At 41.2% G+C, this 15,000-nt stretch overlaps 1 protein-coding gene across 2 annotated transcripts in view; it reads left to right on the forward strand.

Annotated features, from left to right (window-relative positions):
- The window catches only part of ankrd44 (ankyrin repeat domain 44), a 44,718-nt gene that overhangs the window by 12,785 nt on the left and 16,933 nt on the right, over nt 1–15,000 (forward strand). For both annotated transcript variants that reach the window (XM_030757660.1, XM_030757661.1), the window contains exons 2-13: nt 711–794; nt 4,301–4,379; nt 4,807–4,877; nt 7,078–7,278; nt 7,754–7,841; nt 8,377–8,519; nt 9,040–9,252; nt 10,937–11,015; nt 11,111–11,225; nt 11,310–11,392; nt 14,247–14,310; nt 14,993–15,000. The exon at nt 14,993–15,000 is cut by the window's right edge and continues 61 nt beyond it. In XM_030757660.1, coding sequence (XP_030613520.1) covers nt 711–794; nt 4,301–4,379; nt 4,807–4,877; nt 7,078–7,278; nt 7,754–7,841; nt 8,377–8,519; nt 9,040–9,252; nt 10,937–11,015; nt 11,111–11,225; nt 11,310–11,392; nt 14,247–14,310; nt 14,993–15,000 — 1,228 coding nt within the window. The remainder of the gene's footprint in view (nt 1–710; nt 795–4,300; nt 4,380–4,806; nt 4,878–7,077; nt 7,279–7,753; nt 7,842–8,376; nt 8,520–9,039; nt 9,253–10,936; nt 11,016–11,110; nt 11,226–11,309; nt 11,393–14,246; nt 14,311–14,992) is intronic.

Raw genomic sequence — 15,000 nt, forward strand, 5'->3', positions numbered from 1 at the left:
TGGTCTGTATGCTGTTAACAGACGTCTGTGTTTTCTTGTTATTTTGGGGTATTTACTAAACAAGAGTCACTGCACAACAAAATTAAACCCAATCAAGAGCGATGTGACCTGGGACGTTACACCATAGATGCATACTGTTCACGCTAGACCCATCAAACTTCACACCCTTCTTCACTGACTTTACTATAATAGCACTCTCTAAGTTTTTCTTTGGACTTTGGGTGCTTTTTCACTCATAATGGTTTTTTTTTTTTGGTGTTATTTTTAACTGACAGGCTTTTGGACTGCACAACCTACATGAGTGCGCATTTGCCTTCACTGACATGTTGTCCCATTTCTTTGTGTTTTTTGCATTTCTCAAAAGCCTCTGATATCTGCTGTTTGGGCCTGTATTTACCTCACCTCTGTGATCCTGAAAAGAAAAATAAGGGCCTCAGAGACATAACCTCCATACAGAACCCTTTTTGCTTTTGGGGCATCTTATTTTTGTGATGTGTATCTACCAAGAATTTTCCACAGTAGTTTCTCTGTGAGCCAGGAGACATAAGAAGTGAGGGCCGGCATGCATTTTTGTATACAGTCTGCAGCTTTTGTAAACACTGCAGCTTCAAGTACTGCACATAGGCAGCACTTCATACCGTGGGAAGGATCATAGCCTTTTGTATCATCCATAGTGGTCATGTGACTGTTTTCTTTCTCGTCCCCTCCAGCCTCCTCTTATCCAGGCAATCTTCAGCGGAGACTCTGAAGAGATCCGGATGCTCATATACAAATCTGAAGACATCAATGCTCTGGTAAGGACACCTACACTAAACATGCATTCTTTCAACATGTTTCTCCAAAGTCCATCTATCCATGTTAAAGGCTGAAACAGTCACCTGTTTTCATTTTCCACAGAACAAATGATTTATATTGATAAATATACAGTTCAATTTTATTCATATAGCACTGAATCATAGCAACAGTCGCTTAAGGCACTTAAGGTAAAGACCCTGCAATAATACCTCAACAATCAGACGACCCCATAATGTAACATAAATAAACTATATGCAGGTAGATTCTTTATTGGCTGCTGCCGTTCACTACAGTGATGCAGTGAAGTGGCACCTCTATCCAGAAGTAAAATAATCGCAGCTCATTTTTTAGCTGTTGGTTTGTTACATGACAGATATGTATAAATGGCAAAAATCTCACCCTGCAAATATTATATTAGACAGTGTCAGTCTCATGTAGGCAGTTCAGGTTGATGTGTCTCCAAACAATCATGCACTCATAAACTACCTGTGTGAACAGCTGGCATCCACCAAACCTCCAAAGAGAGATCAGTAACAGTAAAATAGATAAATAAAGGAAAATAATAAAATGAAGCAAAAAAATAGATATGACAAAAAATGCTAAAATAAACATCAATATAAAAATAAATAGATACAAAAAAAAATCCAAACTAAAATAAATTAAAAAATAAAACATGAATAGAAACTGAAGAAAATAAACTCTAATAAAATGTAAAGAAAAGACAATTTAAAAATAATAATAATCAAGAGAAAACAAATGTCTGCCCATCCATTATCTTCTGCTTATCCAGAAGAAGGGCATCCCAGATGTTTTTTTCCCCAGCAACACTTTCTAGTTTTTCCGGGGGGATTCTGTTCCCAGGTCAGATATATAATCTCTTCAGTAGGCTCTGGCTCTACCCTGGGGTCGCCTCCCAAGTTGGGTGTGCTCAGAAGACCTCCAAAGGGAGGTGCCCAGAACCCCTCAACTGGCTCCTTCCAACAGCGAGGAAGCAGCAGCTCAACCCTGAGCACCCTCAGAGGGTCTGTACTCCTCGCTCAGTCTCTGCTGTCTTCCAGTTGAAGTTGGAATTTCAGAGTTCCCTGTCAGAATTGTCAACTGGACCACCCCCTCATCTTGGACAACTTGGAAAGTCGGAGCAGTCCCACCAACTCTGACTTAATCAATCCAAGATGAATGTAAACATTAGTAAAACTGCAAAACTTGTGCCGCTAAATAAGCCATATGCAGGGCACTGACCAGACTCTACCCATGAGCAGTGTTTTGTGCAAAGTGCAAAAAAAACCCAAAAGCATCACACTGTATTCCCAGTGACGCATAAATGGCATAATATGCTAAGGAGCAAAAGAATTCACTACCAGAACACGCTCAACTTGGAAATTGCATCACTCCCAGCTCCGACATCTGACTTCCGAGGTAAATGGAACGCAGTGGCAGCGTAAGGCTGAGCCCAGCCGCCCTATAAACTCATTTTGGCCTTTGTTATATTTGCGACTTTACTCTTTCAGTCATTACCCAGATCTCATGACTGTAAGTGAGCGTTAGAATGTAGATCAAATGGTAAATCCAAGGCTTTACCTTCAGACTCAGCTCTCACATCACCACAACAGTACAGTACAATATAACTGTACTACTGTAGGAGGGTTTGTGCTCAGAGAGCACGGGGCTTTAAAGGTAAAATTATAGCTGTGTTTCTAAAAATCCTTAAGGAAGATGTGAGGAAAATGAACTTAAAATTGATCCGCCAGAAAAATAAAAAGCTGACCGTTTTAATTAAAGGACAGATGACTGCAGCATGTGTGTACACACGTACCATTACGCAATGATGCACGCAGCATTTAGAAACGTCTTGTGTGTAACAGCTTAGCTTTTATAACTCCTGAACAGTGTTGAGAAGAAGCTCAGTTCTTTCCTATGCTGTTTGTTGAATGTCCAAACATGAATACATTTCAATTTCAATTCAATTCAATTCAAAGCTTTGTTGTCATACGCACAGTAAAGAAACATTGTTTCCCTGTACAATGAAATTCTTACTCTGCTGCCCACACTGGATGTTAGAATACCAAGAAAATAGATAAAATTAAACATGCAAAAAAAAAAAAAAAAAAGTCTCTGAACAACAAATTATGTACATTGTGCATATTTGCTATATTGCAGTAGTCGGTGTAGAAATGGTCTGAGCATACAAGTGCAGCTGTATGCAGGCAGGTAAACAGTGACAGAAGTGCAGTGGTGTCTATGAGGAAGTTTCCAGCTCAGCTGTTTAAGAGTCTAATGGCCGTGAGAAAGAAAGTTCTTTAGTCTGGTGGTCCTGCATTTCACACTTCTATACCTCCAGCCTGAAGGTAGAAATAATCCATTTAAACAAACATTAATAATTAATAAATTAATTAACAAACATGAATACATTTCACTCTACTCCTACCATACTTGTAGTGTACACTGTGTTCAGTTTAATGTATAATGGCTGGAACACAGTTCACAGATACTTACATACAGGATTTAGGTTCGCTCAGTGGTCTGTAAGCATGTAAAGAGAAAAGGTTTCCTTTTACCACTGGAACTCTGCTCAAAATCAGCCTTTAGGGAAATAAAACCGAACTCAGTGGCAACCACCTTCTTCTTTGTTCCACCCCCACTTCCTGTTTCAGAATGAGAGAATTAGAGCTGCAACTTAAGAGTCAGTAAAAGCAAAGTTCAGTGTATGTTTATTTACATATCTGCTCATATGGGTATACATTCACAACACAGTCACACATGTAACAGTGCAGGCCTGAGTCTCGGTCATCCTCTCTGCTAATGACAGTCCACTCAGCCAGTCACATGGGCGTTTACTGGTCAATGGGATCCTCTGAGCACAAGGTCAGTGATTCTCAGCTCATCGTCTGTGACCTGATATCCCAGCCAGCTGCATCAATGGAAATGGTACTTGATTTAAAAGACTTAAAGACTTGGTTATCAGGAAAGAAATGCATTGCATTTGTTGATGGTACACAGTATGCTTGGTAAATATAAACAGAACTTTGTGTGTGTTTACAGGGAAACTCCACAGAGGCCCTCTAAATGTTGTTCTGCAGACTCAGTTTGGAGTATAAATGTCGGCCTTAGAGAGATGCAAAACAACTCTATGGAGACCCTGAACAGCCACAAAGAGACACAAAAAACCCACATAGACATGAAAAACCACAAACGGACACAAAACATCCACAAAGAGACCAAAAAACTCCTGCAAAGAGATTAAAAAAAAAAATCCTATAAAGACACCTAAAACAGCAACATAGAGACACATAACCACACAAAAGGGGGAAAAAACCTCTACAGAGACTTGCATAACAACCACAGAAACCCAAAACAGCCACAAAGGCATGCAGAAAGTTAGCAGAAATCATCAAAAATGACAGGAGAGAGAAATGTGCTGTATTTCTAAAATGGCTGGAACCATGTGAGAGGTTGTGCTCTGGTGTAGGAGGGTCAGTTGTCTCATAATGCACCCCTTGTCCCTCAGGATGCAGAGAAGCGCACTCCGCTGCATGCAGCGGCCTTTCTGGGTGATGCGGAGATCACCGAACTCCTCATCCTCTCGGGTAAAACACGTCATGTCCATCCTCCCTTCTTTCTTCCAGATTTCATCTGTTTTTTTTTTTGCTGTTTTTACTGAATGAATGGAGGTGTGAACCTTTTATTATATTTAAAGCATCCCAGAGAAAATAGAATATGGTTCATGTCCAGTAGAAAATTCACATTGTGTTTTATAATATTAAATTGCCTAAGCTGCCATGTAGCCCAGCCACCAACATCGTGACTGTCACAGAATGTTGTGGACACTCTCAGAAGTAGCATATGGATGCATTTAAGGCTTGTGTTAGTTGATGACAGTGGAAGGCCTGTGATTCCCGCCATCTATCATTTTGATGCTTGGAGCTGTGAAGAACTTTGCAGAGTGGTTTGTAAACGTGAAATTACATCTGTTCCAGTGTTTGAGGTGTTTGCCCTCTTCTTTCCGCTCTGCAGGGGCACGCGTCAACGCCAAAGACAACATGTGGCTGACCCCTCTCCATCGCGCTGTTGCATCTCGGAGTGAGGTGAGAACACACACACACACACACACACACACACACACACACACACACACACACACACACACACACACAGTCTAATGAGTCTAATCCTTTTCCCCTAAACAGCAACAGGTCAGGCAGTGGAGTCACCTGTGAAACAGGTGTAATGGAGTCAAACCTCACTATATTTACCTGAAAGCAGACAGATGACATTTTTAGGCCTCATCCAGCTCTCTTGCTGTTCTCCAGTTTATGGAATCTGGGTCAAAGCAGTTTGTTGGCTGCATAACTTCAAGTATCCATTCATCATGGCTGGAATAGCTGAAGGCTGCACTGGCTGTGTTCCCATTTATAGATATTCAGGTCATGCTTATTTTCAGTGGGTATTGATTTAGTTGATTTGACAGAAAATGGTAAATGGAGTAGTTTAGGGCTGCAACTAAAGATTATTTTGGTAGTCGACTAACTTGCCAGTTATTTTTTTGATTAGTCAACAATGTTCAAGCCTGCCGGTGTTTTAAACGCTCAGCACTGCAGCGATGCTGCTGTGGAAGGAGAGCTCTGCTGTGCACAGTCTGCATTCAGCTTTACTTTTGTTTCTGTCAAATGCTCCCACACCCATTTTCTTTCATTTTCTCCACCCTCCTCTCTCTGTTCCACCATCTTTATGTTCAAGTTATGTTGTTCTTCATTGGTATCGTAGTTATTTGCAGACAGTGGAGGCAATACTGCCCCCATATCTTCCTGTGGTGCATTGCAGTTACAAAATCAGGTACATGTGTTTTAGAATAAGTCGACATTAAAATTACACATGGAGTAATTTCTGTAGTTGATGCCATTTATGTCGACGAATCGTTGCAGCCCTAGAGCAGTTCTTAAATAGCACTTTTCTACTGTACATGAGCACTCTGAGCACTTTATACAGCACACCTCTTTCACCCATTCACACACACATTCATTCAGATGACCTGAGTGTTTGGGGAAACTTTAGACAGTTAATATTTTACTCATCATAGTTTAATAATCCTAGTAATCTAGTTTTTAAAGCTTATATGTAAGATTGCAGCCGCCACTAACTTTGTTTGGTTACAGGTAGGGTAAACCAGGAGACAAAGACCCCCATTAAGAATGATTTTGATTTTATATATATTTTTGAATACCAAGTATCAACACATTGAATAATATAATATGTACACAAGAAGAGTGCTTAGAGTCCTAACAGCCTCTTGTTTTGTGTGCTTATGCAGGAGACTAACTTTATTTTCAAATTCTGATCAGTTAAATTTTAACTGCAAAATATAGTACTGTGCAACAGTACACATTATTTCTTTATATTTTACTAGAAAAAGTGATTTACTGAAATATGAGCAAACATACATGGAAATTCAGCATATGAGACAAAAGCAGAGTTTGTAAAATTCTATTGAGCTTGAAAGTCAACATTTGGTATGACCACCTTTATTCTTCAACACAGCCTGAACTCTCAGGACTCTCAGGTAGTCTTCAGTCTTCCCAAAGGACATTCCAAAGCTCTTCTTTGGATGTTGGCTGCTTTTTGTTCCATTCTCCATCAAGATGATCCCACATTGTTTCAACAATGTTGCGGTCTGGGCTCTGGGTATTGTGTAGTTTTCAGTTTTGATGCATTTGGGGTCATTGTCATGCTGAAAAATGAAACCATCGTCAATCAGATGTTTTCCAGGAGGTACTGCATGGTGGATACAAATCTGATGGTATTTTTTCTGTGTTCATCAATTTTGACAAGATCACCTATGTCTGAAGTGCAGCCCCAAACCATGACAGAGCCTCCGCCGTGTTTTAGAGATGGCTGCAGGCATTCACTGCTACACCTCTTTCCTGACCCCCTTTGTATATATTAAGAATGATTTGAACCAAAAATTTCAAATTTGGATTCATCACTTCATAAGACCTGTTGCTCCTGACTCAGTCCAGTTCTTTTAGAAGTTTTCCCTTCCTTAACTGCCTCAAAATATTCCAGAGAGGAAGATTTTTACCCTTGTTTACCTATTTGATGACATTACTTACATTACTTAAAGTTACATAAAGTTCTTTGATTTCAGTTGTGCAATTTCAGTTGACTGATCAACTAATCTGCGATGTTTTACTGTATCTATGTTCTGTATCTAGTAAAGGGCCTCCTGAGTGCATTTATACAGGAGTCACATGTTTGAGTTATGTGAAAAATTCCAAAATTTCCCCTCAGGAGGCTGTTCGAGTCTTGATCCGCCACTCTGCCGATGTGAACGCGCGGGACAAGAACTGGCAGACGCCGCTGCATGTTGCCGCAGCAAATAATGCGCTGCGATGTGCTGAGATCATCATCCCACTGCTGAGCAGTGTCAACGTGTCAGATCGTGGCGGACGTACTGCCCTCCACCACGCTGCCCTCAATGGTCACACTGAGGTAATGCAGACCAGAGCTGCCGTTTTAATCACTAAAAGTAAATGATTAGCATGTTTGCTGCAGAGCAGGGCTGAACTCACAATAAACAGGCTGTGATGTAACCGCTCTTTGTACTGTTCTGGTTGAATAGCTTGGTTGAAGGAAACAGGTGGGCGAGTGCAGCTGTGTCACTGGGATTATTAAGTGGGCTGTGCATTTTGAAGCACTCCTCATCTTAGGCAGAATCATTCACCAATGTGCCAGATCTAAAATTAACAATGAGAGGCGGCGGATTTGTGGAGCTGAGCTGAATGGATGGCACCTTCATTTCTGCTCGATAGGCAATCCAGAGTGTTTATGCAGCAGCTGGGCCTAGAGATGAGATGTATTTAGAATGCTGTTATATAAAGACCCACCCACAGTCACATCCTGTTGTACACATACAGACACCTCCCTCTAATATTCCCCTCTAATGTCCTCTCTGTCTTTTTGTCAGATGGTAAACCTTCTCCTCACTAAAGGCGCCAACATCAACGCTTTTGATAAGAAGGATGGCCGAGCGCTGCACTGGGCAGCTTTCATGGGTACAAGACAACATTACAGTTTGTTAAGCACATATCATACAACGACATGCAGTACCAATCCTTTACTTTAGATATGTATTATTCCTGTGTGACAAAGTCAAAGTTATTTGCATTTATAAAAGCTCTGAACAAAAACTAATATTTTTACGTTTCCTGAATTTAGGTATAAAAACAGGTACATGTTCTGAGGCTGCCTATTTATACAGTTTGAATTAAACAAAATAAGCCATAACCCATATAAAGAAAAAAATTAAATGCTGTGCTGTGGATTGTAGTTGGTAAGTTATTTTTCATGAGCACCATTAGTAATGAGAGTAACTAACATTAATTCCCAGTATATAACAATAGATTACACTCTTTCAGGACTATACCAGTATTTTCCAAAAATATCAGCCTGACTGTATATCGGTAAACCGAACTTTTCGTAACTCTAAGAGCTACAAAGACATCAGTGGTTCATCAGATAAATGTTTCAGTGGACCCGTCTACCAATCAGCTGAGTGATAGTGTTTTTGCTCTATTAACCCCCCTGTAGGTCACTTGGATGTTGTGTGCCTGCTGGTGAGCAAGGGTGCAGAGATCAGCTGTAAAGACAAACGAGGGTACACCCCACTTCACACAGCAGCCTCCAGTGGACAGATCGCTGTGGTCAAACACCTGCTCAACCTGTCTGTTGAGGTCAGAGCACACACATGCACACCCACCATCATGTTTCCATCCCGTCAGAGGACATAACACTGACTTACTTTACACCGATGCTTTTACCTAGTCTATTACAATCGATAAGCATTAAATTCATGGTGCAATTTGCTGAGAGGATGGGGTGAATTCCCACCTCCGGTCTACATGTTCAGGCCTCTGCTAAATTCTTTTTGTTCCCCAGTGTGGATACAAATGTCACCACCCCTGATCTTTAGCGCTGCATCTTCAAGCAGTTCACACCGCAAACGATAATAAAATCAAAACTATGCCCTGCATTTATGTATTGTTGGTTGGCAGTCCTAAAATGTGGTTTAGGCTTTTTTATGCTTATAGGAAAAAATAACAGATAAATCCAAACTCAACATAGTCTGAGTGTGGCAGCAGCACAGTGGCGCTTGTACTCATGTACACATTCACTCACCATCTTGATCTTGCAAAAACACTGGCACGCACTTTTCCTCGATCCTAATGATGTGTCTGTTTTCTCTGACAACAGATAGATGAGCCCAATGCATTTGGGAACACGGCTCTCCACGTGGCCTGTTTTAATGGTCAGGACGCTGTTGTCAGCGAGCTGATCGATTATGGGGCCAATGTCAGCCAGGCCAACAACAAAGGCTTCACCCCACTGCACTTTGCTGCTGCCTCCACACATGGAGCGCTCTGTTTGGAGTTCCTGGTCAACAATGGGGCTGAGGTCAATGTGCAGGTACACGTTCTGGTCATATCTACCTTTGCTGCTAGAGGACAGTGGTTATATCTGAGATTAGAGCCTAACTATTATTGGATTTCTGGGTTTATTGCCTGTTTGATACCCTAAGAGGCATTTTAATGTTAGGTATTCTGTGGTAAATGAGTGCTGTTGGACTTGAACCTGAAATTTCTGTGTTGATAGCTTGAGCAGTTGGGTGCAACATGCTAATTCCTAAAGGTAAAACAATAGAAAGAGTTTTGACTGATAATAGCTATTTGCTGGTCTATCTGTAGTGGCACTCATGATGACTGGTACATTAAGTAAAGAAGTGATGGGACAAACACCTTCTATCATGTTATGGGTGCTGTGTTGCATAATTTGTTCACCAGAGGGCAACAGTGAACTTGCAGAGCACCCTTGTGTTTTGAATCGCACAGAACACTACAACAAATATCTGATTTTTACATCACAAATATTGATATTATTCTTAAAAATCCTATGTTGGTCAGGCTCTAATGTTTAGACACACACATTAGTCTGACTGATACTGACAGCGGTATTTGGTGAGTTAAAATCCAATATGTCAGTCAATACAGGGTTCTAGTCAATAAAATTCTTCCCCTCTCAGTACCGAACGTACGACTGGGGTGGGGTCCCCTCTCGGTACCAACCAGACACCGTACAGCTGCTTGCTAATGCTAATGGTGCATTGCTAGCTAACTGGTATGATAGCGGTCTGTTCTGGTAGCTAACTGCTGAAATTCTCAGCCAGGCGCAATGCCAGGTGATCAACCACTGGCTAGAACCCTGCAATTTTTTTTTTCTTTCAGACACCATCCGTCCATTCTCTTCCGCTTAGCCTGTTCAGGGTCGCGGGGGGGGGGGGGGCTGGAGCCTATCCCAGCTGACATAGGGCAAGAGGCAGGGTACACCCTGTACAGGTCGTCAGCCTGTCGCAGGGCCAACACAGAGAGACAGACAACCATTCACACCTATGGGCAATTTAGAAACACCAATTAACCTAACCCCAGTAACTGCATGTCTTTGGAATGTGGGAGGAAACCCATGTAGACATGGGTAGAACATCCAGACTCCACACCCCGAGAGGTCTGGGCCAAGATGGAATTGAACCCTGGCCTTCTAGATATCCTTCTAGCTGAGGCAGCAGTGCTAACCATCATAACAAACAAAAATTTGTTATGTGGTTATTTATTTACTTGTTTATGCTTGATTCTGCTTGGATCGGCTGGTGTTTGTGCTTGTGAAGTTTCAAGCACGTGTTGCCATCAGGGAAGTTGCAGCATGCATGGTAGACAACATTTTGTGACACGCAAAACATGGTTGGTGTTTCTGCCATCTTCTCTTTTCTTTTTTTTTTTCTTTTTTGGGGGCATTTTTGCCTTTAATGGATAGCAGTACAATGAAGATTGACAGGATAGAGTGGGGAAAGAGAGAAGGGGAAGACATTCAGCACAGGGTCATGGGTTGGACTCGGCTGCACTTTGGCCATGTGGCCAAACTAGCGCCCATGTTGTCTTTACTTTAAAAATATCATTTGTAGACCATTATATTGCCCGTCAAGCTCTAACACAAATATAACCACTATACTACTATATATACTAAAATCCTTGTAATATTAAGGATATGTTTAAGTCAAAACCAAAAATGTATTTTTTATAATTCTCTCTACTTTCATCAGAGTCGGGATGGGAAGAGTCCTCTCCACATGACTGCGGTTCATGGGCGTTTCACTCGATCCCAGACCCTCATCCAGAATGGTGAGACCTCTTTATGCTTGTATTTGTCTCAGGGTCTCATAAAGCTGCCTTACAGTAACTCCACATTCTCTTTATTTATTCACATTTTGTTTCAGGCGGGGAGATAGACAGTGTGGACAAGGACGGCAACACTCCACTTCACATTGCTGCCCGCTATGGCCACGAGCTCCTCATCAACACGCTTATCACCAGTGGAGCTGACTGCACGAGGTGCATTTTTTCACCTGTTGAGAATTTTATTTATTACAATGGTATGGTTTCTAATAAAAAGGATACCTGTTTCTTTCTCCAAAGGCGAGGAGTCCATGGCATGTTTCCTCTTCACCTGGCTGCCTTGAATGCACACTCTGACTGCTGCCGGAAGCTACTGTCATCAGGTAGCTAAAATAGTACATGGCAGATTTAGTTAGTGAGGACCTACTTAAATTAATTTATACCCTGTAGTGTTACAGTTTTCAAGGTTCATATTAAAGATAGCCAAAGCTTCAAATAATGAAAACTGGTTGTTTATAGAAAAACCTTTGAAACACTTTTTAAAATAAAGTGGGAGGATACTGACGTTATACCGTCTGTCTGTCTGTGAGGTTTTACCTGTCCGGTCTGTAGATTCCAAAACCACAAGGAGCTGAGCCAACAAACTTGGCATATGTGGTGTTTACTCTTCAGAGATGTGAAACACAATATTCATATTCCAGGATGGTGTTGTACACTTTGGCTGTATTTATCTGAAGTGGAGAGCAAAGTGAAGGATTTCAGGCTGCTAATGGAATGATGATATATGCTAATGATATACAGCCTCTTTCTTATGCCTGATTGGCTTAGCCTAATCATGTGATCATATTGTGCTGCGTGATAGGCCATGCCTACTTGACCATTATTGACTGAAATGGAGAAAGAGGGGATTCCCCATATCTAGTAACTGACCTCGGTCACTGAACAGCCGGCAGAGGCTGATAGGAACATCACTTATAGGCTGCAGCCTTATTAATTATCCTGTGGTGTCAGCTTCTGATTGGCTAACATGTTGGTCAGGGATAACTCAGGGCCATAAATAGTACAGACTAAGACTCATCATTGAGCAATATTAAAGCCATACCTACTGCTCAGCAAAATTGCTCAAATGTAAACAACATGGCTGCCTTAAAGTTATAGTGATGTTATACATAATGTATTGATATCAGCAGATTATGTAGTAATATTCCTTTACACACATGAGTTTAATATGATGTGAGTACCTTGTAAGTATGCATTACGTCTGGTTTATTGTAAATGCACAGACATGTGGTATACACCGTTGTAGAGGAATGCAGGAAATTTTTGTCTGTTCTAGGATGTGGATACCAAACAGTATTTGTAGAAATGTTAAAGATAATCACAAAATATAAATCTCTTACAGCATGCTTAAAATTGCTTTGACTTAATGAGTATTGTTAATATTGATAACTTATTTCTGCTGGAATATGTTTTTATCGTTACTAACCCAGGGGTTACTAAAAGTATTTGGATAAAAGTTTAGGCCTTGGACTCCAAATTAGGGTAAAATAGTTTTGCAGGAGGTAATAAAATACTTTTTAACTGGAGACATTTTTAACACACACCTAGCTAGATTAGCTTGCAACAGCTGATGAAACAACGGATGCCATTTTCATCAACAACATTTTGAGTAAATCAAATGTAAACAGTTTTCAGACCTGTTTGTCCAGAACTTGAAATTATTTGCCTTTTTTTTTTTTTTTTTTTTTTGTTGATCCAAGAACACTGAATCAGCATTTCTGCTAATGTGCCCTCAGTGTGCTGACTCAGGAGCTCTGTTGTCTTAGTTTCATCCTGGAGCGTGACCTGAGGCAGCTTTTAGTCTGGTTGTTTTTCTGCACAGGCACATGTATTCAGCTCTCACTAAATTCGGGTCACAATACTCCTGAAAAGACAAGTCCTCACTTAGTCTAATTACTTATTTTCCCTCTGGAAAAGCAGTGTATCCCGGTGAATTCTCCTCTCTCTGCAGCTATCTTGTTTACATCAGAAAGTTTCCTTGTTACTTTGGGCTATAAAATAATTTCTCTTTCTTCTTATATCATCTGTTTAACTGAGTTGATAAAGGTTGTTTCCAATCCAGCTGAGGAAACGTTTGATTAAATAGAAGTAGGGAAAAAAAACAGCATTCTTCGTGGCTCCAGATCCAGGTAATTTGATGGTATAACAAGGCCCTGGTGCTTGTATCTGGAGGCATGGAGCAGGATGGAACTGGGCTCCTCACGAGGTTCTGCTGAGTTGCTGAAGTGAAAAACAAAGATGTCATTTAGATGTGTTTGTGTCTTATTCGGCTGCAGTACTGGGATTGGTCAGGAGTGTTCTATTTGCTGCACCCAGAGCTAAAGCATGGATCTAAAAACCCTTCATACTGTAGTTCTAATTCTTGCAGTTGTGTGCTTATTCAAAATGTCAATGAAAGCATGAGCTGGCAGGCTTTACATGTGTTTGAACAACAGGTGCTAATCTGATTCTGTACTCATTAAGAGTTCTAATACAGTGCTATCTTAAAGCCATACCTACTATCGAAATAGTCCTTTATAACTTAAAGCATGATTACCAAAGTAATCTTGCTGGGTAATTAGAACTACAGGCGAAAGGCAAAATCCATAAATGCATCTTTTTGGTGAACTTTCCCTTTAAATAAATTGTACTTTTGAGCCTTTTGTGCCCAAATTCCATTCCTCTGCTCAATAACCTCTCATATAAACATTACACAACCATGGTAATGGCTTAATCTGAAGGCTTCCAACTCGTGATCGCTCACTTTATTTATCTGTGCGTCATGTAGAAATGTGTTAAAGCTGGAGTGTTGAACTCACAGTAAATTCAAGCTCTGTTGTGTCGAACCCTGTGTTGGTGTATGGGTCCAAATGCTCGCTGCATCTTCTATCTTAGGTCGTTCTTTCTGAACGTCTCTCTGATCTTTTGATAACAAGCGGCTCTCTGTCTGTAACATGTTGCGTATATCTGTCTTTGTATTCTCCTCTGTATGCATGATCACTTTTAACCCCCCGTTTCCCCCCACCTGTCACACTAACCTCGGTCTCCCTCTCCACCTCCTTCTCTTCCTGTCTCTCTCTTTCTCTGTGATGGCTGCTGCCGCCGCTGTGTCTTGTCTGGCCTCCCTTCGTTTCCCTGCGCTGCTCCCATCAGGTCGGAGGTTTAGCATAATGTGTAACGACTCGGTCCTGTCCGCAGGCTTTCAGATAGACACTCCAGACACCCTGGGGAGGACCTGCCTGCATGCCGCTGCTGCCGGAGGGTGAGTCCCACCATTCATACAGGATACACCTTTATCCATTTAAATAGCTTTTACCTATAATTTTCCTGGTTTTGGACTTCATTTTCACATATGAGAACATGGCCAATATAACAAAGTCAGAGGTGAAATTTGCAGGTGCTACCAGTATCAGAAAAGTTCCACAATTTTCCAAAAAGAAAATGTATCAGCATCAACTGCTTATAATGACTGTCAAGCAGAGTGGTGGAGGGGTGATAATTGGGTTTGTTTTGCAGCCACAGGATCACTGAGTCAACCATCAACTCCTTTGTATATGAAAATATTCTAGAATGTGAGTCTGTCTGTCTGACAGCTAAAGCTCGGCCCAAACCGGGTCATGCAACAGGACACAGCATCAAATCTACAACAGAATGGCCGAAAAAGAAACGAATCAAGGTGCTGCAGCGCCCGACCCGACTGAAATGCTGTGGCAGGGACTTAAGTCTCTTTTGACCTTCTGTTCTCAGATCTTGTCAGAAAGGTTTTGTGTCAAAGAAATGTCACCCGGACCCCTGCAAATAAGTCTACATGGTTTTGGGTGCCAAAACCATGGGTACCAACCAAAAGTTTGGGTACCAGACCTTTGGTTAAGGATCATAAACCTTTCAACAATAAAATCTCTTTTTTGGAGTAATAGTTGCCATCTCTGTATCTCTTTGTGCAGTAATGTGG

This window comes from Archocentrus centrarchus, chromosome 21, assembly GCF_007364275.1.
Source record: "Archocentrus centrarchus isolate MPI-CPG fArcCen1 chromosome 21, fArcCen1, whole genome shotgun sequence".
NCBI classification, from domain to species: domain Eukaryota; kingdom Metazoa; phylum Chordata; class Actinopteri; order Cichliformes; family Cichlidae; genus Archocentrus; species Archocentrus centrarchus.